This window comes from Nerophis lumbriciformis, linkage group LG07 (genome assembly GCF_033978685.3).
Source record: "Nerophis lumbriciformis linkage group LG07, RoL_Nlum_v2.1, whole genome shotgun sequence".
Classification (NCBI taxonomy): domain Eukaryota; kingdom Metazoa; phylum Chordata; class Actinopteri; order Syngnathiformes; family Syngnathidae; genus Nerophis; species Nerophis lumbriciformis.
Genome location: NC_084554.2, coordinates 44131930 through 44158995, shown reverse-complemented (window position 1 = coordinate 44158995; position 27066 = coordinate 44131930). Strand labels below are relative to the sequence as shown.

General features: G+C 41.2%; 1 protein-coding gene across 2 annotated transcripts in view; it reads left to right on the top strand.

Moving 5' to 3' along the window:
* The window catches only part of drosha (drosha ribonuclease III), a 298514-nt gene that overhangs the window by 49937 nt on the left and 221511 nt on the right, over nucleotides 1-27066 (top strand). For both annotated transcript variants that reach the window (XM_072913522.1, XM_061965099.1), the window contains exons 15-16: nucleotides 9281-9380; nucleotides 21238-21345. In XM_072913522.1, coding sequence (XP_072769623.1) covers nucleotides 9281-9380; nucleotides 21238-21345 — 208 coding nt within the window. The remainder of the gene's footprint in view (nucleotides 1-9280; nucleotides 9381-21237; nucleotides 21346-27066) is intronic.

Sequence of the window (27066 nt, the reverse complement as noted above, 5' to 3'; positions counted from 1 at the left end):
TCTGTTACTACTTTATATATATACTTGCAGTGTGTATATAAAACATATCACATATAGTTATGAAAGTGTCTGTTACTACATTATATATACAGTGTACTTACAGTGTGTATATAAAACATATTACATATTGTTATGAAGTTGTCTGTTACTACATTATATATATACTTGCAGTATGTATATAAAACATATCACATATTGTTATGAAGGTGTCTGTTACTACATTATACATACAATATACTTACAGTGTGTATATAAAACACATTACATATTGTTATGAAGTTGTCTGTTACTACATTATATATATACTTGCAGTGTGTATATAAAACATATCACATATTGTTATGAAGGTGTCTGTTACTACATTATACATACAGTATACTTACAGTGTGTATATAAAACATATTACATATTGTTATGAAGGTGTCTGTTACTACATTATATATACAGTATACTTACAGTGTGTATATAAAACATATTACATATTGTTATGAAGTTGTCTGTTACTACATTATATATATACTTGCAGTGTGTATATAAAACATCACATATTGTTATGAAGGTGTCTGTTACTACATTATATATACAGTATACTTACAGTGTGTATATAAAACATATTGCATATTGTTATGAAGGTGTCTGTTACTACATGATATAATACTTGCAGTGTGTATATAAAACGTTAATGGTGGGTTTTGAAGTTGTTTTAGAGGCTTTGGAGGTTACAACGGTGACTCACATTAGCCGCATCTTTCAAACGTTTTTTTATCATTTTTAAAATCCTAAAAAAACATGTGTTCTTGTCTTTCATAATTAATTGTGAACGATAGGCAAAATTCCCCCCAAAAATGCAGTTCCCCTTTAAAGCCGTGTCCAGCTGTTTACTGTCATATACTATTCATTTTTAAATACCTTTTACTACAAATCAATATCAGCTTAAAAAATTGGTTATCGACCTCCTTTACTATTAATAATTGGCTCTGATGCTTGGCTCTGCTATGCTGCGCAGCTGTGCACACGTTTGTCCAACCCCCTAACACACACACACACACACACACACAGACTCCTACTGTACTTAGATGGTGTTTGAATGACAGAATTGTCTTTGAAGGAACGTTCAGCACATCTTCTTATAGACTTCAGGAATGTGTTCTGAATTCAAATGTACTGTATTTCATAAAACCCAACATAAATGTCATCCAGCTCCTTTTTAGCTCCCAAGCTTTGTTCCCGCCCCTCCTCATTCACCAGTGGTCTCCCCGAACGCCGGCTCCCTGCTTCCCCCGCGCGTCGCACCGCGAGGAGGTTGAGTGCGGCGTTTGCGAAACAGACTCGATAGATTGGAAAAGGGAATAGACGGCTGAGGAGACACGCGGCGTGACATTTTCGCATGCGTCGTCACGAGTGCCGGGATCTCTTCCATCGGGTGTCGCCGCCACCGCCGCAGTTTATTTTCTGCGCATAGTAATGTTGTGTGTGTACAAGTCGAGGCCGCAGGAGGGGATAGTGCACTGTGCTGCTGCATAATTAACAAAAGCAGCGTATAACATCATCAGAGCTGACGTCCTGGAGGAGTTGAGATGCTACATGGAGGGAAAAAAAGTCTTCTTGAAGTCGATGCTAACATGAGGACGACTTTAAGCGAGGACTAACACAGGCGCTTCCTCCCCTTGACTCACTCGTGTCCTCACCCCTCCCCGCCGCGTCTCGGCCGCCTGCCCATTGAGCGCTTTCATCTCCGGCCGCCATGTCGAACTCCTCAAAGTGGCACAGGCGACAAATTTATGGATGGACTGGGACGTCATTAGCGGATGCAGGAAGGGTCCTCGTAAAAGATCGGTGTTAAGACTTTTACGTCGCCGCTAATGATGCGTGTCAAGAGGCCACGCGATGCTGCCGATGGCGGTCATGCCACGGACAGAAAGCTTCAGACGAAGCACCAGCAGCATGTGTGACCTACTCACAGCGAACCAATCGTAACGCGCTTAGGCCCATTTCATACCCAATGTCCAACACGCTTGGGTCATGTGATCTGTGCCCAAGTCTGACAACCCCCCCCTCTCGGCACGAACCTCTGGGCCAGATGGTGGCATGATTGCATTTACACACACACATCCATGGGGCAACATTTGTTAAAGCAAAGTGTGACCCTCGGGCCAATTGTGGGCTGCAGCTCAAGTTTTGTTGGCTCGCAGAATATTGTTGAAATACACACAAAAAAAGAATAAATACATCTTTTCTTAGAGATGTCCGATAATGGCTTTTTTGCCGATATCAGATATTCCGATATTGTCCAACTCTTAATTACCGATTCCGATATCAACGGATACCGATATATACAGTCGTGGAATTAACACATTATTATGCCTAATTTTGTTGTGATGCCCCGCTGGATGCATTAAACAATGCAACGAGGTTTTCCAAAATAAATCAACTCAATATCTGCTGTACAGGTTTACTTTAGAAAAGAGAAGTGTGGGATACTTTTCTAGTTGTATTTGATTTTATTAAATATTTTGATATAATTTTATTAAACAAAACCAGAAATGTATCATCTATATATATCTATTTTATGTAGGAATGTAGTTAATCACAGAACTGACACCAAATGTTATTAAAAAGTATGGGCTTTGAATCGGGGATCGGTTTGATTCGAGAATCGTTTTGAATCGGGAGTTAGTGGGCGGCCGAGAGTCGAGTTGGCTCTCTTGGTTGCTTTGTTGGGTCTTCTGCTGTCTCTGGCCATGCTCCCTCCACCCCAGCAGACGATGGCGTGGAACACCGCAGAGGCCACCACATTGTATATGTTTCTTTTACTTTTTATTCATAGCTGTATGTAGAAGTGGCTTGTTGCATCAGCTCTGCTCTTTTAATGTCTTTTTGTCCTTTGTGGTCTTTGATGTTTGATGTTTCCCTCTTACACACATGTTTATGTGTGTAATGGCTATGAGTTGTTATTTCCCTTGGCCTCAGTGACTGAGGCCAGAAGTTGGCAGACCTGTCAGCGATCCTGTTATGTCTCCCTGTAATGTTTGTCTGCTCTTGAATGGGATTGTGCTGAAAATTTTGATTTCCCCTCAGGGATTAATAAAGTATTTCTGATTCTGAATCGAGAATCGATTCTGGATCAAATTGATACACCCAAGAATCGAATCGAATTGTGTGGTGCCCAAAGAGTCACAGCCTTACTGTAATTTATGCAAGGTGCTCGTCCCCACCAAAACCGGTAATACCACACCACCTTAGCCAGGCTCACCCTTTAGAGCACAGCTGTAACTTCCTGGCACTAAACCTGATGACAATAGTTCTTCTCTGCTTTCTCTATGTTTACATTTGAATACTTGCAGGTTCGCTCCCCGCCTCTTGACATCCAAATCGCTGCCGTTGTGTCCTTGGGCAGGACACTTCATCCTTGCCTTGCCCCCGGTGCCGCTCACACTGGTGAATGAATGATGAATGAATGATAGGTGGTGGTCGGAGGGGCCGTAGGCGCAAACTGGCAGCCTTGCTTCAGTCAGTCTACCCCAGGGCAGCTGTGGTAGTATCTAATAATAGAAAAGCGCGATATAAAATCGAATCCATTATTATTATTATTATTACTTTGCACTATTTTCTTACACTTTATTATTACCTACTCCTTATTTTTGCACTTTCATTTTAAGACCTTATAGTTAAGTGTTCTGTATGATTTTACAATTTTGCTTACATTAATTGTTTTCCATGGTTGTGTGATGTTTCCTGTCCTCTCTGCCTTGGTAGCTGAGAGAATTATAATCAGAGGAAGGTTACATTTGAAATAAAAATGTTTGCATTAGAGATGTCCGATAATATCGGACTGCCGATATTATCGGCCGATAAATGCTTTAAAATGTAATATCGGAAATGATCGGTTTCAAAATGATCGGTATCCGTTTCAAAAATCCTACCAGCACGTCTTCCTATGAGGAAGCAGGGCCTGGGGAATTTGTGGTGGGCTCTCCTATTTCTGGGGCTGAGGTTGCCGAGGTAGTTAAAAAGCTCCTCGGTGGCAAGGCCCCGGGGGTGGATGAGATCCGCCCGGAGTTCCTTAAGGCTCTGGATGTTGTGGGGCTGTCTTGGTTGACAAGACTCTGCAACATCGCGTGGACATCGAGGGCAGTACCTCTGGATTGGCAGACCGGGGTGGTGGTTCCTCTCTTTAAGAAGGGGAACCGGAGGGTGTGTTCCAACTATCGTGGGATCACACTCCTCAGCCTTCCCGGTAAGGTCTATTCAGGTGTACTGGAGAGGAGGCTACGCCGGATAGTCGAACCTCGGATTCAGGAGGAACAGTGTGGTTTTCGTCCTGGTCGTGGAACTGTGGACCAGCTCTATACTCTCGGCAGGATCCTTGAGGGTGCATGGGAGTTTGCCCAACCAGTCTACATGTGCTTTGTGGACTTGGAGAAGGCATTCGACCGTGTACCCCGGGAAGTCCTGTGGGGAGTGCTCAGAGAGTATGGGGTAACGGACTGTCCTATTGTGGCAGTTCGCTCCCTGTATAATCAGTGTCAGAGCTTGGTCCGCATTGCCGGCAGTAAGTCGGACACGTTTCCAGTGAGGGTTGAACTCCGCCAAGGCTGCCCTTTGTCACCGATTCTGTTCATAACCTTTATGGACAGAATTTCTGGGCGCAGTCAGGGCGTTGAGAGTATCTGGTTTGGTGGCTGCAGGATTAGGTCTCTGCTATTTGCAGATGATGTGGTCCTGATGGCTTCCTCTGGCCAAGATCTTCAGCTCTCACTGGATCGGTTCGCAGCCGAGTGTGAAGCGACTGGGATGGGAATCAGCACCTCCAAGTCCGAGTCCATGGTTCTCTCCCGGAAAAGGGTGGAGTTCCATCTCTGGGTTGGGGAGGAGATCTTGCCCCAAGTGGAGGAGTTCAAGTACCTCGGAGCCTTGTTCACAAGTGGGGGAAAAGTGGATTGTGAGATCAACAGGCGGATTGGTGCGGCGTCTTCAGTAATGCGGACGCTGTATCGATCCGTTGTGGTGAAGAAGGAGCTGAGCCGGAAGGCAAAGCTCTCGATTTACCGGTCGATCTACGTTCCCATCCTCACCTATGGTCATGAGCTTTGGGTCATGACCGAAAGGACAAGATCACGGGTACAAGCGGCTGAAATGAGTTTCCTCCGCCGAGTGGCGGGGCTCTCCCTTAGAGATAGGGTGAGAAGCTCTGTCATTCGGGGGGAGCTCAAAGTAAAGCCGCTGCTCCTCCACATCGAGAGGAGCCAGATGAGGTGGTTCGGGCATCTGGTCAGGATGCCACCCGAACGCCTCCCTAGGAAGGTGTTTCGGGCACGTCCGACGGGTAGGAGGCCATGGGGAAGACCCAGGACACGCTGGGAAGACTATCTCTCCCGGCTGGCCTGGGAACGCCTCGGGATCCCCCGGGAGGAGCTGGACGAAGTGGCTGGGGAGAGGGAAGTCTGGGCTTCCCTGCTTAAGCTGCTGCCCCCGCGACCCGACCTCGGATAAGCGGAAGAAGATGGATGGATGGATGGATGTTTCAAAAAGTAAAATTTATGACTTTTTAAAACGTCTCTGTGTACACGGACGTAGGGAGAAGTACAGAGCGCCAATAAACCTTAAAGGCACTGCCTTTGCGTGCTGGCTCAGTCTCATAATATCTGCGGCTTCTCACACACATAAGTGAATGCGAGGCATACTTGATCAACAGCCATACAGGTCACACTGAGGGTGGCCGTATAAACAACTTTAACACTGTTACAAATATGCGCCACACTGCGAACCCACACCAAACAAGAATGACAAACACATTTCGGGAGAACATCCGCACCATAACACAAAATAAACACAACAGAACAAATACCCAGAACCATTTGCAGCACGAACTCTTCCGGGTCGCTACAATATAACCCCCCCCCCCCCCCCCCCCCCCCCCCCCCCCGCCCACACACACACACACACACACACACACACACACACACACACACACACCTCAACCCCGCCCCGCCCACCTCAACCTCCTCTCCCTGAGAGAGCATGTCCCAAATTCCGAGCTGCTGTTTTGAGGCATTTAAAAAAAAACTTTGTGACTTCAATAATAAATATGGCAGTGCCATGTTGGCACTTTTTTCCATAACTTGAGTTGATTTATTTTGGAAAACCTTGTTACATTGTTTAATGCATCCAGCGGGGCATCACAACAAAATTAGGCATAATAATGTGTTAATTCCACGACTGTATATATCAGTATCGGTTGATATCGGTAATTAAGAGTTGGACAATATCGGATATTGGCAAAAAAGCCATATCGGACATCTCTAATTTGCATTTATTCTATTTTTTTCCTGGTTCTTTTTTCAGTACATCATAAAAAATATAAATAATTAACGATAACGACTGATACAAAACACTTGCAGTTGTGTTCAAAATAATAGCAGTCCCACATCACTAGCAAGATAAATCACAGTTTTTTTTTAGAATTTTAACTTTTACACTGCAAGTAAGTTTCTAGAATGTTTAGTAAAGGTATAGAAAACCAACAGACCCAACAGGCATGACGTGCATGCTGCTGATTCTGTGAAACTGAATCATTTACTGAAAGGGGCAGGTTAAATAAAATAGCAGTGCGTAGTTCAATTAGTGAGGTCATTGATTATGTGAAAAAAAAGGTGTTAAACAAGTGGCCCTTATTTAAGGATAAAGGCAACTGACGCTGCATATGCTGGCTGTGCATTTGTCCTTGAAAAACAGAGTAAAATGGGTCGTTCTAGACACTGTTCAGTAGAAGAGCGTTCTTTGATTAAGAATTTAATAAAAGAGGGGAAAACCTATAAAGAAGTGCAGAAAATGATAGGCTGTTCAGCTAAAATGATATCAAACACTTTAAAATGGCAGCCAAAATCAAAAAGGCGAGGAAGAAATAGAAAAACGACTATTGGAATGGATGGGAGAATAACCAAAATGGCAAAGGCTCAGCCAATGATCAGCTCCAGGAGGATCAAAGAAGATCTAAGATGGCCTGTGAGTACTGTAACAATCAGACCACGTCTATGTGAAGCCAAGCTACCAGCAAGAAGCCCCCGCAAAGTCCCATTGTTAAAAAAAAGACATGTGCTGAAGTGGTTACAATTTGCCAAAGAACGCATTGACTGGCCTAAAAAGAAATGGCGTAATATTTGGGGACTGATGAGAGTAAGTTTGTTCTTCTTGGGTCTAAGGGCCACAGACAGTTTGTCAGACGTCCTGCAAACACTGAATTCAAGCCCCAGTACACAGTGAAGACGGTGAAGCATGGTGGTGCAAGCATCATGATATGGGGATGTTTCTCGTACTATAGTGTTGGTCCTATTCATCGCATACCAGGGATCATGGATCAGTTTGAGTACATCAGAATACTGGAAGAAGTCATGTTGCCGTATGCTGAAGAGGAAATGCCCTTGAAATGGGTGTTTTAACAAGACAATGACCCCAAACACACCAGCAAGCGAGCAAAATCATGGTTCCAGACAAACAGAATACAAGTAATGGAGTGGCCAGCACAATCCCCGAACCTTAATCCCATTTAAAACTTGTGGGCTGACATAAAAAATGCTGTTCATGAGGCTAAACCAAGAAATGCAGAGGAATTGTGGAACGTAGTACAATTGTCCTAGGCTGTAATACCCGTTGACCGGTGCCAGAAGTTGGTGGACTCCATGTGCCACAGATGTGAAGCAGTTATCAGAAACCGTGGTTATGCAACTAAATTATGGTTAGTAATTCTAAGGATAGTTGAATCTGCCAGCCTTTCTTCGTTTGTACAGTACATTTGAGTTTTGTAAAGAAAGATGTCAACACTGCTATTTTTTTGTTTTATATTTCTTGACTTTCTGTAAAATATTGTCAAATTAAATTACTCTTTTCTAATTTTCTGGCTTTGAAATAGAATGTGCAGTGTCCCCAATGCATTTGTGTTCATTAAAATACAATTTATTTGAAGAATTTTGAGGTTTACTCACCTTTTTAAACACACTGCTATTATTATGAAAATAACTGTATATCGTGATAGTTTTCAGCCATATCGTCCCCAGCCCTATCTATAAGCGAAATAAGTCACACATAGCTGCTTCTTCTTTTGAACTGGTTGCTACTGTTCACGTTAGAACCGAATTGTGGTATTTTACAAGAAAAGTGTTTGTCAAAAGGTTGCCAAGTCAGCAAACGGAGAAGTATTTATGACGCCTGCTTTAAGATAATGGTGAGAATAAAAACGGCTCACCAAACGACTGTAGAGTAGCTGAGAAATAGGGTATTAGTGAGAGTAAAGTACGCAGATGGCGCACCCAGAGTGACCGTCAGTAAAGGCTTATCGTGGTCGCGTCCCCCAGATTGACAGCAGCTTTGAAAGGAGTCTTGACAAAGACACTTGTTGGGCCTTATAGTCACGTCTATACGGTATAAACAATGGCTCAGACGCGACACTAATAACATGGTGTGTCAGCGGAGGTGTGCAGGGGAAGAGCAAGCATATGCTAATGAAGCTTGGGAGCGCAGAGAGCTTTGGAAAGGTCATTGGCGCAGAATGGAGACACGCAGACCTCCCAGGCTGGATATTCGTCTTCCTCCTCTCCGTCTCCTTTTCCGCTCAGGACGCCTCAGTGCAGAGGTGGCGGCATGCTGATAATCGCCGCCGTAAAGCCATCTCATTCCCTCGCCTCAGTCTCTAATGAAGTCCCCGGTATTAAAGCTCTATAATTCTTCTATCCTCCTCCTCTTTCTCTCGCCCCCTCTTCATTGCTAAGTCTCTCGCCCTTTCACTCTGTCCGATCGTCCAAGCCGCACCACCTTAACTCGCCCCACCAATCATAATTGAATAATTCTGGGTAAATGAGCAGAAAGTCTGCTGAATGGGAGCAGAACGGTCACACTCAGTGCATCAATCAGAAGGCCTGATTGAAAAGTGCGGGGGAGGGGGTGCGGCCTCATGGTGGCCGGCGGGGTGGCTTCATGTCACCTTGCCGATAACGCCCGCACTCTTTTCACATGCAAATGAGCGCAAAGACAAAGAAGCTTTGTAGCACATGAAAATCGAGGTAGATGTGGTGTCGCCGGTTGGGCCAGCGCCCAAAAAAATGCAAGTGAACTCTACTCGGAGTTCAAACAGCTGCAAACACGCAACCTTTGCTGCCTGCCGCCCTGAAACAAAAGCATCAAATGCGGACATATCTGCGGGCAGCTCTCAAATGAAGTTTAATAACGGGCGGGCTGCAGGATGAAATATTGATGTGTTGCTCGCCTCCTTTCATTTTCTCGCCAGGTACCAGAAGCTATGGAAGAGCTATGTGAAACTGCGCCACCTGCTGGCCAACAGCCCCAAAGTCAAGCAACTGGACAAGCAGAAGCTGATGCAGAGAGAGGTGAGCTCACTTGGAATGTTGCTTGTTGCCAAGACATGTATTCATGCTGGTAAGACACACGTAATTAATCACACTTTTGCGTGCATCATCTAAAAAAAGACCCTGATATTTGGACTCAAATGCAATTTTATTATTGTTGTATTGTCATCCAGAAATATTTTTTACTTAAATGCACATCATTTGTTCAAAACTTGGGAGTTTCTCTCACACAGACACAAACACAGTAGGTATAACGTGTGTGTATGTGTGTGTGTGTGTGTGTGTGTGTGTGTGTGTGTGTGTGTGTGTATATATATATATAAATACAGTACAGGTCAAAAGTTTGGACACACCTCCTGATTCAATGTGTTTTCTTTTTTTCATGACTATTTACATTGTAGATTGTCACTAAAGGCATCAAAATAGCCACCCTTTGCTCTGATTACTGCTTTGCACACTCTTGGCATTCTCTCGATGAGCTTCAAGCACACCTGTGAAGTGAAAACCATTTCAGGTGACTACCTCTTGAAGCTCATCGAGACAAGGCTAAGAGTGTGCGAAGGAGTACAAAGGGTGGCTATTTCGAAGAAACTAGAATATAAAACATGTTTTCAGTTACTTCACCTTTTCTTGTTAAGTACATAACTCCACATGTGTTCATTCATAGTTTTGATGCCTTCAGTGACAATCTACAATGTAAATAGTCATGAAAATAAAGATGGCCTGTACTGTATGTATAGGCGGGGTACACCCTGGACAAGTCGCCACCTCATCGCAGGGCCAACACAGACAAACATTACAATATGAAAAATCTGTCCTTCTCACCCCGGTGGGGTGGTATCTGTGTCATCCTCACGCTTGGGCCCTCTACCAGAGGCCTGGGAGTTTGAGGGTTCTGCGCAGTATCTTGGCTGTTCCTAGGACTGCGCTCCTCTGGGCTGAGGCTTCAGATGTTGGATAAGATGTGTTTAAGCCTGACTTCAACACGATAGACTGGGGTTTGAATCCCGGTTGGGACAAAAACATCATCCAGTAAGAGTCCTTCGGCAAGACCCCTCATGATACACCCGCCTACTTCAGAATGAGTGAACACAAAACTAGAGTCATACCGGCTCAGACGTCGCCCGGGTCAACAAGTTCTGCGCATATATATATATATATATATATATATATATATATATATATATATACCGGCATACCGAATTTTTCGGAGTATAAGTCGCACCGGAGTATAAGTCGCACCTGCCGAAAATGCATAAAAAAAACAAAAAAAAAAACATATAAGTCGCACTGGAGCCCGGCCAAACTATGAAAAAAAACTGCGACTTATAGTGTATATATATATATATATATATATATATATGTATGTATGTGTGGGAAAAAAAATCACAAGACTATTTCATCTCTACAGGCCTGTGTGTTTGTGTGTATATATATATATATATATATATATATACACACACACACAGGCGCACTGGCGATGAGCGGGTCTATTCAGGTCTATTTTCATACAAAAGGCGCACCGGATTATAGGGCGCATTAAAGGGGTATTATGATTTCTTTTTTTTTCTCAATTTAAAACTACCTAATCGTCTACATAACATTTAATGGTTTGGTCAAAATGGATGATGTTTTACAAATCATCTTCAAGCCGCTTTCTGACAGTCGCTTCAGGATGTGCCGTTTTGTGGGGGGTCTTATTCACGTGGCTCCACTTTGACAGTGTCTTCTCTTCGTAATCTTTGTAGTAGCGGTGTAGCGTGCAAGGATGGGAGTGGAAGAAGTGTCAAACAATGGAGCTAACTGTTTTAATGACATTCAGACTTTACTTAGATCAATAACTGAGCTCACTAGTGCAACAACAACAACACCGGAAATATGTGCCGTGAAAAACCGTCCGACCTCTAATAACTAAAGTTCCGTGGTGAGTTATGTAAACACACTACACCGGTATGTTTTTAGCGCTTCCATAGTCAGTCTATTGACAGTTAGAACTTTGCGCTGCTTTATATTAGAAAAGACAACAGCGGAGGATGAATGCCCCATAACAAGAAGATAGAGGAAAAAGAAGCTTATCGACTACGGTGTCGGCATGGACTACAATGGCGGACACGCGTACATTTTCAGGACTTATGCAGATCCAAATACAGATCAGAAAGTAAGAATAGTTGGTTTTGCATACTATTGCAAAACAAAACGCCAGATAATATGTCTGGGTGCCATTTCACAACCTTTATACACACACCGTTATAATACTCGTACGTCTGACTACGGTAGCCGTAATGCGCCGACAATCCAAGCAGTGCGCCTTCATAGCTCACCAAAGTCAAACTAGAACATTTTGACAGATTTTTGAGTGTGTAATGTTCTATATTCTCAATGGAACTATTCAAGTTTTGGTGTTGTTTACTGGCGTCATATTGCAGTTTACACGTATCTGTTATGTGTGACTACCATCTACTGGTCACACTTATTACACCATGTACCAAATAAAATTGCTTCAAGGTTGGTAAGCACAACCAGAATTATTCTGTACATTAGGTGCACCGGATTATAAAGTGCACTGTCAATTTTTGAGAAAATGAAAGGATTTTAAGTGCGGCTTATAGTCCGAAAAATACGGGGTGTATGTGTTAGGGATGTCCCGATCCGATATTTGGATCGGATCGGCTGCCGATATTTGCCAAAAATTGCGTATCGGCAAGGCATGGGAAAATGCCGATCCAGATCCAGTTTAAAAAAAAAAACTCCGGTCTGTGTTTTCCAACGCACCTATTTAAATAATACATTCCACTTTTCTGCTGCTCTGTAATTTCCGTTCCGCATTTTCCAGCACACCTTCAACACATCCACAGGTCTGTGGATTCTCACGCAGTTGCTTTTAGCTGCTGGCATTACACGACAGGCTCTTCTCACTCTTTCCTGTGTCTCCCTCTCACAGACAGCGAGCGCACCTTCTTACACACGTCACATACTGTCACGTCATACGTCACATACTGTCACGTCATACGTCACATACTGTCACGTCATACGTCACATACGTATACGTCCTCTCCCAGCAGAGAGCGAGGTAGCGGCATGGCTAACGTTAGCTGTGATGCTAGCGCAGCCGCTAAGGTGCGCGCCTGCTCAAGCGTCCTCTGCGCAACGCAAATCTATGCCACGCACAAAATCAAATAAAAAAATCAGCGCATAACAATTTTCGACACACGGACACGACAGAGACAACAGTTTTCGTCATCATTGTTCAAATATTGTGACGTCTGTCGAGACGCTTATCTCCATTCGGTGCCACACGTCCACACCATCAAAATGGCAAAAATTTCCACATCAACACCGTATGAAAAAATTAGTGATTTTTTTAGTTGTGATTTCCTTCTCTGCATGAAAGTTTAAAAGTAGCATATATTAATGCAGTATGAAGAAGAATGTTTTAATGTAGACATGTAAGCCTTGAAAGAACATTTTGAAAATCAAGACTATATTTCCTGCAAATGGGTGCATTTCTACCCTATATTTTAACTTTAGATTTATTCTCATATCAAACTCTTTTGGCTGTCTTTTTGACACTTACATCAGGCGCCCCCCTCCACACCCCGGATTATAAATAATGTAAATAATTCAATGTGATTATCTTGTGTGATGACTGTATTATGATGATAGTATATATCTGATAGTATATATCTATATCATGAATCAATTTAAGTGGACCCCGACTTAAACAAGTTAAAAAACCTATTCGGGTGTTACCATTTAGTGGTCAATTGTACGGAATATGTGCAACCTACTAATAAAAGTCTCAATCAATCAATCAAAACACATAGAATCATCATACTGCTGTGATTATATGCATCAAGTGTTCATTCAAGGCTAAGGCAAAATATCGAGATATATATTGTGTATCGCAATATGGCCTTAAAATATCGCAATATTAAAAAAAGGCCATATCGCCCAGCCCTAGTTCAATGATGCCATTTCTGTTTGTCATGTATAATTTTGTCTATTTTGTGTTTATCCTTGAATAAACAGGTCAGTTTCTTGTTACCAACCATTGTGTATTATTCAAACTCCCCTAATTTAGCTGGCTAGTTGTTATCAAGAGTACTAAAACCCTTTTCAACATGATCGGTCGGTATCGGATCGTAAATGCAAAAACAATATCGGTATCGGATTGGAAGTGCAAAAACCTGGATCGGGACATCCCTAATATATATATATATATATATATATGTATGTATATATATATATATATATATTTGTGTGTGAGTGTAGATATGTGTGTGTATATATTATTAAACATAACAAGGGGTTAATGGATCAACAATCTCTTTATTATTAAATCAACACAACCACCTAAAACAGTCAAAGTGCGCGCACACACAAAATTCCCTTTGGTGCTCTCAAAAACGTTGACCACCATGTTGCTACAATAATAAATAAAAAAAAAGTCAAATCCTTTTTACTTTGTTGTTCGTGAACAGCAGATGACGACCGCAGAAAAAAGGAGGGACCGTATGTGTGGGTTCCCCCGCCTCTCTATGTCGAAGTACATAGCGATTCCTTCCTTCTTTCCAGGAAGGTTTGTTGGCTTTTATGGACCCATATTGAGTAAGCAAAATAGACAAAACTTTGTGAATGGTGAGAAAAAGCACGCTATGAAGCACTGAGAGGTGTCGGCTGAGTAACATAAATGTGACATAGGGGGCTCCGCCTTGCAAAGGTGGCTGCCCGCATGGCATCCCAAAAATTCCAGCGGCAAACAAAATGATGAATGAATGAAATAAACGTTCATACATCGAGACGTGTTTCGCACACAGACGCACATTTGGCTAAATCCAAAAGTATGTACATCGAAAAGTTTGCATATTAAGGGGTTTGTAAATTGAGGATCCATTGTAGTATCTCACTAATGCAAGCGGTAGCCACCACATGCACTCACACAAACACACACACACACGAGTGCGCTACTAATACTATGGGGGAATACAAACATTCAATAAAGTGACAATCATCATCAATAATAATCCTACAATACCCCGTTTGTGGACAATGAGAGACGCAGCCATTGACGCAAGATTAATCACTCTGTTGATGGTAGGGCCTGTCGATTGTTTTCACTGATAGTGTCCTTCCAGTCCGCACACTACCAATGCTGAGCTAAAACAGCCAATGAGCACGCTCTTGTTGACTTTACGCTTTACTTAGCTACAGGCAACACCTTTCTAAGACTCATATTCACGCACTTTTCTCTCATGAAACGTCTTCCAAATGCATACACCAGATACACATACATATATGAAAGTTGGGGAAAAAAAAAAAAAAAAGTAAAACATCCCATCCGTACTAATTATTTATATCTAATAGTTTTGTTAAGAAATCAATTACTTTTGGGGGAAAGTACAGAGTAACTGTAATTACTTTTTGTAAGTAAACTTCCTATCAATGCTGACTGCAAAGCAACCTGCTCCGCCTTTCAGGGAACTATCTGCGGTTCAGGCAAAGGAATAGAGTCAAAATAAATTGCCCAATTAATCTGTGTTTATATGTTATTAATAGGGTTGTGAACGATAAACCGATGCGACCGAGTATTCGATTCAACAAGTGAGCGATTAGGCTGCATCAGTAGCAGACTGCTCAATCAATGCGAATAATTCATGAATTCCTAGCTGAATCGGTAAAAGAGTCATGGATCGGTTATCGCGAGACTTTGCATGGGTTGGCTAGATTACAATATGCGCCAGCGTCTCTAAAACAACGCGAGAGCTGAAGCTACTCGCCAAACGCGGTAGCCGCCTAGCTAGTATTAGCACAAGTGATAAACAAAGGACAACACGGAAAATGAAGGAGGAGAACGAAAGCGTCAGTCTGACCGAAGGTGATAATGGACCGAGAAAGATTTGCAACGCATCGCGGAGACAGAAATCCAAAGTGTGGAAAGTTTTTGGGTTTTATAAGAAGGAAGGGAAACTCGACAGAAGCCATGCTATTTGTAAATTGTGTCGAGCATCGTTGACGTACACTGGCAGCAGGTTGAAATATTGAATCTTTGTTACCTACCTCTAGTGTTCAAAACTATGCTCAGGCTGAAATATTGCACTTTGTTGTTACTATTCTGTGCTACTTTTACCTCTGGAGTTCCCATCCTACAATTCAGCCAGACTTTTTTTTGGTCCATGTCTAAAAATAAATACATTGACATGTGATTTTGTTGTTCTGTTTTTTTTGCCAGTGCCATAAAGCCATAATGCTTGGGGATTTGGAGTCTTGAATATTAACCGTCAAATCGAATCGTATCGTTCGGAATCGAATCCAAACGAATCGGTCTGTAATAAAAGGATATCGTTTTTGAATCGAATCGTCACCTGTGTATCTAGATGCATATCGAATCGTTTATCAGAGAGAGATGTGCAACCCTAGTTATTAACAATGTTTTGTGATGAATCGCAAGAGTTGAAGCATGAACTTCGACAGCCCTACTAAAAACAAAACCTTACTCCCTAACAAAGCATAACCAGCACTTGTGTGCCATGTTTTCATACAGTCATGTGAAAAAGGAGGACACTACATTGCGTGACTCTTCTACTCCTGATGCGCTTCACACAAAAGAGTGAACATGTGTCAATACATTCACCCCTACTGTGTTGCATGTGCTATTATTGTTCTCAATTGCATGCATCCGGGCACAGCCGCACACGTCCTTAGCAGCAGTCATGGCGCCCGTTTTTGTAGTTGGCCATACTCTCTTATACACGACTCTGATGCCAGTGATACGCGGGCTCCATCTCGTCGTACGCCAAAGACTCACTTGATTAAAGTACATTGTTTTATTTCCTATTTTCAAACACAGTGTTCCTGTTCAAACTGTGTGTAATGTTACAGTGGTCAAAAATATTAAATATACTTGTTGAATGAAACATCTTACTTGTTTTTAGTGAATATTTAAGCCTACTACGCTGCTGTATTTTGATATTGGTCATTATGGTGGTACTTGGACAGCCAAGTTTTTTCTGTGGTGGTACTTGGTGAAAAAGTTTGAGAACAACTGACCTTAAGCACCTGAGCACATCTGATCTCTTTTCAGCGAATTATTGTTGCTCTCTCTTGAACCCACTTTATTCTCATTCAGCGTGTGACTAAACTAAGTGCTTTTGCATACAGTAATGTACACAACGTGCACACTCACCGGCTCAGCCTTGAGTGTGAAGGTCTTTAGCAGCAACGAGGGTGAAAAAGTTGTAGTGGTTGTAGTTTAAGTGGTGTACATGTACTCCATCCACCCTCTTCCCTCCAGCGCATACACTTACTACTCGCTCTCTGGTGACAGTTTACACCAATAAGGAACAAGAACTTGGACTAAATTAGCTGCTTTCCCAAGTAGCTCCCCAACCTTCAGTATCTAACTGTCCTACTGTCAACTTGCACCGCAGCAATTACAGAAGCAGGAATATACTCTACATGCACACTGGAACACACGACAGGTGTGTTACTTAGTTCTATTGTTCTATTTCGCCTGCAGTAGCGTAATATTATGTGATTTAATAGAAACGCACAAAGGGACTTGTCAAGGCAGCTTGTAGCGCTTCTTTTGTGTTTTATCTTCTTCTTTTTATTGTCTCATCTCTCATTTGAATAAGTATCCCGCCCGCAATCAGGACTTTGGCGGCGTCTCTATCAGCACACCATGGGTTGTTATCAAAATGCTGTAGAAGACAGGCGAGCACACGCAACACAGATATGCTCACATTTTAAATAATCATTAGACAAATGACCTACGGAGAATTAGTTGCTGAGTCCCCCCCGTGTGGCCATGTTTTTAAACCAATCTTGCTCAAATTTGTACGCTCATGTGCTTGTCAGTCCCCTAAAAGTGTGTTTTAAATTTGGTGATGGTTGAGCTGCGCACCCTAAAGTTACAGTTAGGCATGGACAATATATTGTGTATAAATAGGGGTGTACAATTTTTTTTTTTTTTAGAATTAATTGGGTTTCGTATTTGTAACAATTCTTAATAGAATTAAAAGAAATCAAAAATCGATTAAAAAAAAAAACTCCCCAAAAACAAACAAAAATTTTATTTTAAATCTTTCCGGTTCAGCTACTAAGGAAAATCATATTGTTTATGTAGATTCATCTATTTGTGGTACAGATTTCCTTTAGAAAAGTATAATGTTGGATACTTCTCTTGTTGCCTTATTTGTATATGACTTTATTAAATGTTTGGAAGCATTTCATTAAACAAAACTACTTTTCTTTTAAGTAATATAAAAATGAATCAACGTTGTTTATCTATTTTATGAAGGAATCAGAATCAGAAGTACTTTATTAATCCCCGAGGGGAAATTAAGTTTTCAGCACAATCCCATTCAAGAGCAGACAAACATTACAGGGAGACAGAACAGGATCGCTGAAAGGTCTGCCAACTTCCGGCGCCCCTTACAAAAAAGGTGAGAAACAGGTGTTATTAGAAAAGTATTTAATCGAGAATCGTTTTGAACCAAGAATCTGTTCTTAATCAAATCATTACCCCCAAGAATCGAATAGAATCGAATTGTGTGGTGCCTAAAGATTCACAGCCTTAATGAACAATTTTATTGTCAGCATTATTTTGAGACCAAATCAAGCACTAATGTAAGTCTAATATATAATGATAATAAAGTAACCCTTTCATACACAATATATTATTTTTCATTCATATTTTCTATTATATTATTTTATTATATGACCTGCTCAGTGGCCTAGCGGTTAGAGTGTCCGCCCTGAGATCAGTAGGTCGTGAGTTCAAACCCCGACCGAGTCATACCAAAGACTATAAAAATGTGACCCTTTACCTCCCTGCTTGGCACTCAGCATCAAGGGTTGGAATTGGGGGTTGAATCACCAAAAATGATTCCCAAGATGAGGGTGGCCATATAAACAACTTTAACACTGTTACAAATACAAATTCACACTGTGAACCCACACCAAACAAGAACGACAAACACATTTCGGGAGAACATCCGCACCGTAACACAACATAAACACAACATAAACACAACAGAACAAATACCCAGAATCCCTTGCAGCCCTAACTCTTCCGGGTTACAATATACACACCCCCCATCTCCCGAATTTGAAGGTCTCAAGGTTGGCAAGTATGCTTTTGCCTCCGCCCACGGAGACAAACGCCTTGTTCAGACTGCAGGTTAATTCCGATTTTTTTGCCCATATGCGACTTGCATTGGAATTTCACTGAGGTAATTTAATTTAACTATAGGTAGACATGAATGGTGCTGTGACCGAAGCACAGAGTGAAACCTCTTCACCCTGATTGGAAACGAGCAAACAAACTGTCACAGACTTAATAATTAATCGATGATGGCAAAGTAATCAAGTTCATCTTTATTTATCGTTCGATTAATTGGATTTATTGATGATAGGACCAGGCCTAGTTACAAGCGTTTTTTACGAGGAGCGTATTGAGCTGTGTGAAAATGTTCAAGTATCACATTATGGTTAACACATAATTTAATATATCAAAGGGAAACCACACTTTTTGGGGAATTTTGCTTATCGTTCACAATTATGAAAGACAAGACGAAGAATGTATTTTTTTTAATGCATTTTAACTTGTAAATAAAATGGAGCCAATATTCCACCCGTTAAACACAATAAATAACCATTCAAAAACCGCCACCAGTACTCGATTTACATTTCGTGACTTGAATATTAACCAAGTATTAGTGAAATTGTTATTTTAAGCGCTAACGCAGACAAACTATTTATAACTGCGCCGTGTTCACTAGCTTGTATGGGTATTTTGACATCAGCTGATGAGCTGCTTTCTCGCGTTTATTTATTCTGGATCATAAATCATGCCTTTCACCTGGATAATAGAAGGACAAGGACGTATTCCGACATGCTGATACACTTTGACAGCCAATTTAGACCCCGGAATGGCGAGAAAAACACGAAAAGACACTTATGACTCATTCTTTATCTAAACGGAAATTTAACAAGATTTTATCCATCAGCATCCAAATGACAGCAGACATTGTACATTAAGTGATGTTTTATTTTGTTTGTTGACTCTCATGAAGTCTGCAGTGAGTAGTAATCAGTGATGTTAAATCTTAATGATCAAATACGTAAATATTAAATATTATTAATGTGCCCATTACTAAATTACATATATACTTACATCATGTATATAAAACCTTATTGTTTAGTTTAGTTTATTAAGGATCCCCATTAGCCTACACCGCAGTGGAGACTATTCTTCCTGGGGTCCAGGCAAAAACATCACACAATCACAAAACAAAAGATTACAATGCAGTACAACATGATCAAATAATAAAATGTTGTAATACAAAAATAGCAACAACAAAGAACCAAAAAAAACCCCAAAACAATAACTTTGAGTTTACATAGCAATGTTCATACCAAAGATAAAAAGAGCAATATACAAATATATATACTGTATATATTTTTGCAAAAATAAAACAAATAACCAATGGCCTAAAATATACACATTAGTGTACCAAAGACAAATAAGTGACGAAGAAGTACCATCCATCCCTTTTCTACTGCTTGTCCCATAATCAATAAAATAGTCAATCAATAAAACCTGTCATGACATTAGGTACAATCTAGAATAATCTCTTTCTTAGTCTATTCTTAAAACCCATTATGCTGGTGATTGATACCAGATATTGTGGAAGTTGATTCCAGTAAGTGATTTCCCTATACATAACAGTCTTTTTCAAAACATCACTTTTGGGTTTAAGATGGGTGAGAGCACCTCTTAGGGCTAGCCCGGTACCATAGTTGTGACTTTCACTAGCAAGCAACAGCTGAGAATACAGATAAGCAGGTTTATGGTATGTATAGATTTTTGAAAAAATAGAATCAAACTACAAGCTAGTCTTTCACCAACTCTCATCCATATCGGAGTTGTTTGGATGTTTTTTGAGGCCTATATAGGCAGAATAGAGCGACCCCTGTAGGCTCCATTGTGAGCAGACTTTTAATCGCATTTATTTACTATTTAAAATGTTCTTGTCTTATGTAAGGATTGTGAATAATAGGCAAAATTCCCCAAAAAGTGCAGTTTCTCTTTAACTTTAGAGTTTGATAACAGCGCCGCCATGTGGTGAACTTTTAAGAAAAATAGTCGCACAGGAAACATAGCGGGCATATTTAAACAAATGTTCGCCATTTATTTCTGACGGTTGATGAGTAGAAGTGCAACACCATAGCGTGTCAGTATTTTGTCACATGACAGAGTTTGCAAGGCACTTTTTTTCATCCAAACACAGCAAGCATCATTCATAAAATAATAATAATTCATGAGTTCTCCGGGCCGGCCCCTTGACCATGCTCCATGAATGCATACACAATCACTCGCAGAGCCGTGCACACGCAGTGGACAGATCGTGTGTGTGGGTGCACACATGTACAGTGTGGTGGCGGTGTGGGCGCGCTTGATCACTTTGATGCGCAGTTCAAAGTAGGATGGCATTATTTATTCATGCCTTTGTTGTTCTTATTTCCTCTGCGAGGCATAAATTCCTGGCGTTCCATTTGAGGCGGATCACGTCTCAAAGGTAGTTGATTGTGAATACCACACACGCACACTGACATGGTGGATGCATGTACTGATTGTGTAGGGGGGATGCTTTCGTGTCCTGGGTCCGGGTTGGTGGATAAAGTTTCTACACAATGGCTCTGACCCATGGTGGTAAATATCGAGCATTAGAAGAGCAGGAATGAAAGGGGGCGAGGGAGGGTACGTGGGACTGGGGTGGCGGTGGTTAGTTGGGGTGTGTATTCCACGGATAGGTGCTGTCCCCGCCGGCTTTGCTACCATTGATAAATAATAGACCAACTACTTGTTTGGCAGGAAGCTCTTCAGAAGATCCGTCAGAAGAACACCATGCGCCGCGAGGTGACAGTGGAGCTCAGCAGCCAGGGATTCTGGAAGACTGGCATCCGCTCCGATGTCTGTCAGGTAACACTGATACACTTTTAGACTTGTACACAGTGTTGTTTATGGTTGTATACCAGTGACACCCAACACCTATGCCAAGAATGTATCAGGTGTGTCGTAGACAATGATCCAATTTGACTTAGTTTAGTTTAGTTGAGTCTTTATTTGAAGGGACAATCAATGCACAGAGACATTAAGCTCAAAGACAGATATGTTCTGCACCAGATTATAGCTAAATAGCTCATTTCCATCTGCAGTCCCTAGTTACCTAAACTAAAAAGATACAAAAACATGCAATACAATTATAACAATACAATTATACTATAGCATGTAATCAAATTAAGAAAAGTCATAAAATGCCTTCATTACCACCACACCTCATTTACATAATCACACATAGACAATACATGTTCTTGTTCACATCTGTCATCATTTGTAAAAACAACCATGATTTTAACAGACACACCTCACAGCTTACAATAACATCTTCTCATGCATAAATATAATACACATTAAGTTAACATGTCAATCATAGTGCCCACCTCAGTGACCGTGTGAGCAACTTTGATTGCTCCAAAGCCTCTTAATAAGTTCAATTGTAAATTAAGAATAATCCATTCCTTTATCGCTTTATATGAAAAGGCTGATTGTGCAAAAGAGGTTTTACATCTGGGTACAGAACATGGCCCCCTGTGGAGGCTTGTGTGTTTCTAGTTGTCACACCAGATGTAAACTGGACAAAGTGCTTAAGTGGCGCTGGTGCAGTGTTATTTAGGATTCGATGGACCATTCGTATTGATGCTAATCTTTGAATGTTAGCGAAATTTAACAATCTATATTTTTGAAGAACTAAACAGTGATGGTGGTGGTGTGGTTTTCGGTCAAGGGTGTTGAGTGATTGTTTGTGCAAGGTTTCCAATGGCCTATTGCTGGGTATTGTGACCAAACAGCTAAATTTTTGTTTCATCTGACATCACATGGACAAAGATAAGACCTTCTGGAGGAAAGTTCCGTGGTCAGATGAAACAAAAACTGAGCTGTTTGGTCACAATACCCAGCAATATGTTTGGAGGAGAAAAGGTGAGGCCTTTAATCCCAGGAACATGGTGCCTACCGTCAAGCATGGTTGTGGTAGTATTATGCTCTGGGCCTGTTTTGCTGCCAATGGAACTGGTGCTTTACAGAGAGTAAATGGGACAATGAAAAAGTAGGATTACCTCCAAATTCTTCAGGACAACCTAAAATCATCAGCCCGGGGGTTGGGTCTTGGGTGCAGTTGAGTGTTCCAACAGGACAATGACCCCAAACACATGTCAAAAGTGGTAAAGGAATGGCTAAATCAGGCTAGAATTAAGGTTTTAGAATGGCCTTCCCAAAGTCATGACTTAAATGTGGCGACAATGCTGAAGAAACAAGTTCATGTCAGAAAACCAACAAATTTAGCTGAACTGCACCAATTTTGTCAAGCGGAGTGGTCAAAAATTCACCCAGAAGCTTGCCAGAAGCTTGTGGATGGCTACCAAAAGCGCCTTATTGCAGTGAAACTTGCCAAGGGACATGTAACCAAATATTAACATTGCTGTATGTATACTTTTGACCCAGCAGATTTGGTCACATTTTCAGTAGACCCATAATAAATTCATAAAAGAACCAAACTTCATGAATGATTTTTGTGACCAACAAGTATGTGCTCCAATCACTCTATCACAAAAAAATAAGAGTTGTAGAAATTATTGGAAACTCACGACAGCCATGACATTATGTTCTTTACCAGTGTATGTAAACTTTTGACCACAACTGTACATCAATACTTTGTTAGCTTTGTGTTATGTCATATTGTATTATTAATAGTTATTAGTATCCAAATACCATCTTTTCTTATTGTTTCCTGTTTTTTTACGACAGTATGTTACAACCTGGCAAAACTTGAGCTGTAGTACGCAAATAGCCACACTTTGCACACCCCTGTAATAACTATTGTAACAATAATACACTTTGTCACTCAAACACAAAGATGACATTCAGTTTTGTCTCTAAACATATGTAATGTCTGTTTTCAGCATTTCTTTTTACAAAATATACAAAAAAATATCAAAACTTTACATTATATTGCTTTTGGTGTAAAAAGTATATATAAGTTCATTGCTGTTGGCACTGTAACGATATCAATGCAATATTTAAACTAGTTCCTTATTTTCTTATACAGCATACCGTTTTTTTAACAAAACAAAGCCAATTGTACACAATAACTAAACAAAAGCAAAACCTACCATCAACAAAGTTTTTATTTTTTAAAGAATGCATTTTTTGTCCTTAAAGTCCCCCTGTGTCCAGGTAGTTTGTAAACATTAACAAGAATCAAAATACAGTGGCACCTCAACTCATGAGTAATTTGAGATACGAGCTGTCTCTCGGCTTTTTGTTATGATTAAAATTGAGTTACGGGCACTTTGTTTCCTGTGCCGTAAAGAGCAATAAGGAGTTAACATATTGTTGCACTCTGCTCTGCCTGCTTCATTCACACAACAAACAAACATACATTTAGGCTTGACAGTTAACGTGTGCGTTTGAGCGTCGCTCAAAAATCGACGTCCTGCCCTCCAAGCACCGGAACTAAGAACGGAGGAGAAGCAGACGACTAAATTGGAGAGAGAAATATGTCCTACATGTCCTACATGTTAGCAGCTGTACCAGCGAATCAAGCCCTGCTGCAGTCAGTCTGCGGCATGCGGCCACAAACCACAAACGTTTATCCATAAAATTATTGAGTAGCTGCATGCTGTCTAGTCCTGACTCAACAAACTGGATAGTCAAGCATTTTGTTAACATTTATTATCTGAAAGTTAGTTTTTCTTATCAAAAGGCTCTTTACAATGATAATATGGTGGTGTCTTGAGAGGACCAAGAACAGAATATATTGATTTCAATTAATTCCAATGGGTAGGACTACTTTGAGATGTGGTATTGGAACGCAATGTGCTCGTAGGTTGAGGTACAACTCTATCCAGTGACGTGCGGTGAGGTTCATGGCTGGTGAGGCACTGACTTCATCACAGTCAGATTTACAAACATATGAACCTTAAAGAGTATCTTATTCACCATTTGATTGGCAGCAGTTAACGGGTTATGTTTAAAAGCTCAAACCAGCATTCTTCCCTGCTTGGCACTCAGCATCAAGGCTTGGAATTGTGGGTTAAATCACCAAAATTGATTCCCGGGTGCGGCGCCGCTGCTGCCCACTGCTCCCCTCACATCCCAGGGGGTGATCAAGGGATGGGTCAAATGCAGAGGACAAATTTCACCACACCTAGTGTGTGTGTGTGACAATCATTGGTACTTTAACTTAACTTTAACTCTACACATACAAACTGTAGCACACAAAAAAGCACATTTAATTAAAAAAACGTTATTATGGTCTTACCTTTACTTATAAGTGCGGGAACAGTGGTGTTGGAGGAGTTGTGAATGAATGAAATATGAAATGCGTGCTGCAGTCTGCAGGTGTACCTAATGTTGTGTCCCTGCAGTCGTTCACGGCTCCTCCGGCGCGAGCATTGTTGTTTTTGCACTTTTTGGCTTCTTGCTAAGTGACTTTTTTTGGGTGGATTCGGTCTTGCACGTGGAGGGTTTGGGTGTGGGCTTTGGTTGGTGTGGCGCTCCCGTCGGGGTGTGCATTCTGCGGCGGGGGTGCATTAACAGGCACCAGGAGGCGGGATTACTGCGAGCCTCACACAGTGCGTCTTCGCAGCAGTTTTATGATTGCTCAGCACAAGAAATACTTTACACACATACAGTTGTTGACAAAATACACTGTACATTATATACCTCAGCTAACTAAACTATGGAAATGTATAATATAGTTCATATAGCAATACGGTCTCACTGCACAGCAGGCCAGCAGTTAGCCGAGTCCGCAATCCATGTTGAGGCACAACTGAGTGACATGCCTCAACTGGCTGGTGACTCACCGTACCTTATCTTCTCAGTATTTGAACGGCAAATGTGAAAATTCAGCGATTTTGAATAAAAATAATCTAAAACTGGTGAAGTTGAATAGAGAATAACTTCATAGTATAATCACTGAATACATATAACAATTTAATTATTTTTTTTTCTTTTTACATTTTTTTTCTTTCCTGGTGGCAGGTGAGGCGGGGGCCTCACCTGACATCATCACGTCACTGACTCTATCTATATTATCACTCTATTATCGTTCATATACTAGGGTTTTCGCAGATCGTTTAAAAGCATTAAAAGTCATTAAATGGACTTTACAAAAATTAAGGCCTTAAATGGCATTGAAAAGCATTAAATTCGGTTTCCAGAGGCATTGAACAATTTTATGTGGTAAAATCACACATGCCTTTAGCTAATCAAGTCGGCGATCAAAGACAGACAGCAGTCAATGGTGCCAAATTTCTTTGGGGTGACCAACAAACCAACTTCTGCTGTTGCCACGACGCCACCACAACTGGCAGCTGTTGCTACCACTTTTAAACTATACGATCTTCTGGCCCTGCGATGAGGTGGCGACTTGTCCAGGGTGTACACCGCCTTCCGCCTGAATGCAGCTAGAATAGGTTCCAGCACCCTCCGTGACCCCAAAAGGGACAAGCGGTAGAAAATGGATGGAAGGATGGATCTTGTCAACCAGTTGCACCCGGGCAACATAAACCAACTCGAGGATAAAAATGCCCCCCTGGTCTGAAGTTTGGACACCCCTGTGCTATTGTATTGCAGACAGAAACATGAAATATACGTACAAGCAAATACATGCAATATTTATCATAGCAGCCACACGCGCAGTGGCGCTGAGACAAGACACAAGCTGGAGTTCACCGCACAGCCACCTCTGGTGTTGCCACATGTTGCATCATGCCCCACACTCAATATGGGCATTGCTAAAGTGGACTCCCCACGGTGCCTTCCGCAAAATTTGCCCTTCATTAAGGCCAAGCCATGCCTCACACCCGACACTTTGTTTATCCACAATTTGACTCCGTTTGGCGAGAGCATTTAAGGTCTTTATGTACTCTCTGGCAGCAAAGTAGACCCCGATTGACTCTTTATCTCCATGTGGTCTTTACGTTAGCTTCAAGCAAACAGTTTAGCACTACAACTACTGCTGCGACCTAACTCGGATTTAGTAGGGCATTATATTGATTCCATTACATAAATTATTTATCTTTATGGTAAAAGAATACATGCATCTGTTTTATATACTGCGTGTCCTCATTTGGGTTAGTTTCAGGGTGAGATCTCACATTAATCACAGGACACTTGTACAATTTAGACATGGGGCGTGTAAACGTGACGTCCTAATGTAATTTGTAATTAGTCTAATAAAAAGGCTAAATAAACATTATCCATGTATTTAAAGGCACTTATTTTTGTTGTTATTATTAGCACAGTGGAACATTGATTCAGGAATTGAATTGGTTCTTGAACAGGGTTTGTAAATAGAAAAGTTGGTATCGTGAAGCAAATTTCCCAATAGGAAACAATGTAAATAAAAATAATGGGTTCCAAACTCAAAAGTCTATTTTAGTCAAGGTTTGTACACTTAGAACTAGGGCTGGGCGATATATCAAATATACTTGATATATCGCGGGTTTGACTGTGTGCGATGTGGAAAATGACTATATCGTGAGTATTTGAGTATACGTTCTCACGCAGTTGCTTTTAGCTGCGGGCCATACACTAAAGGCTTTTCTCACTCTTTCTTGTCTCTCCTTTTCACAG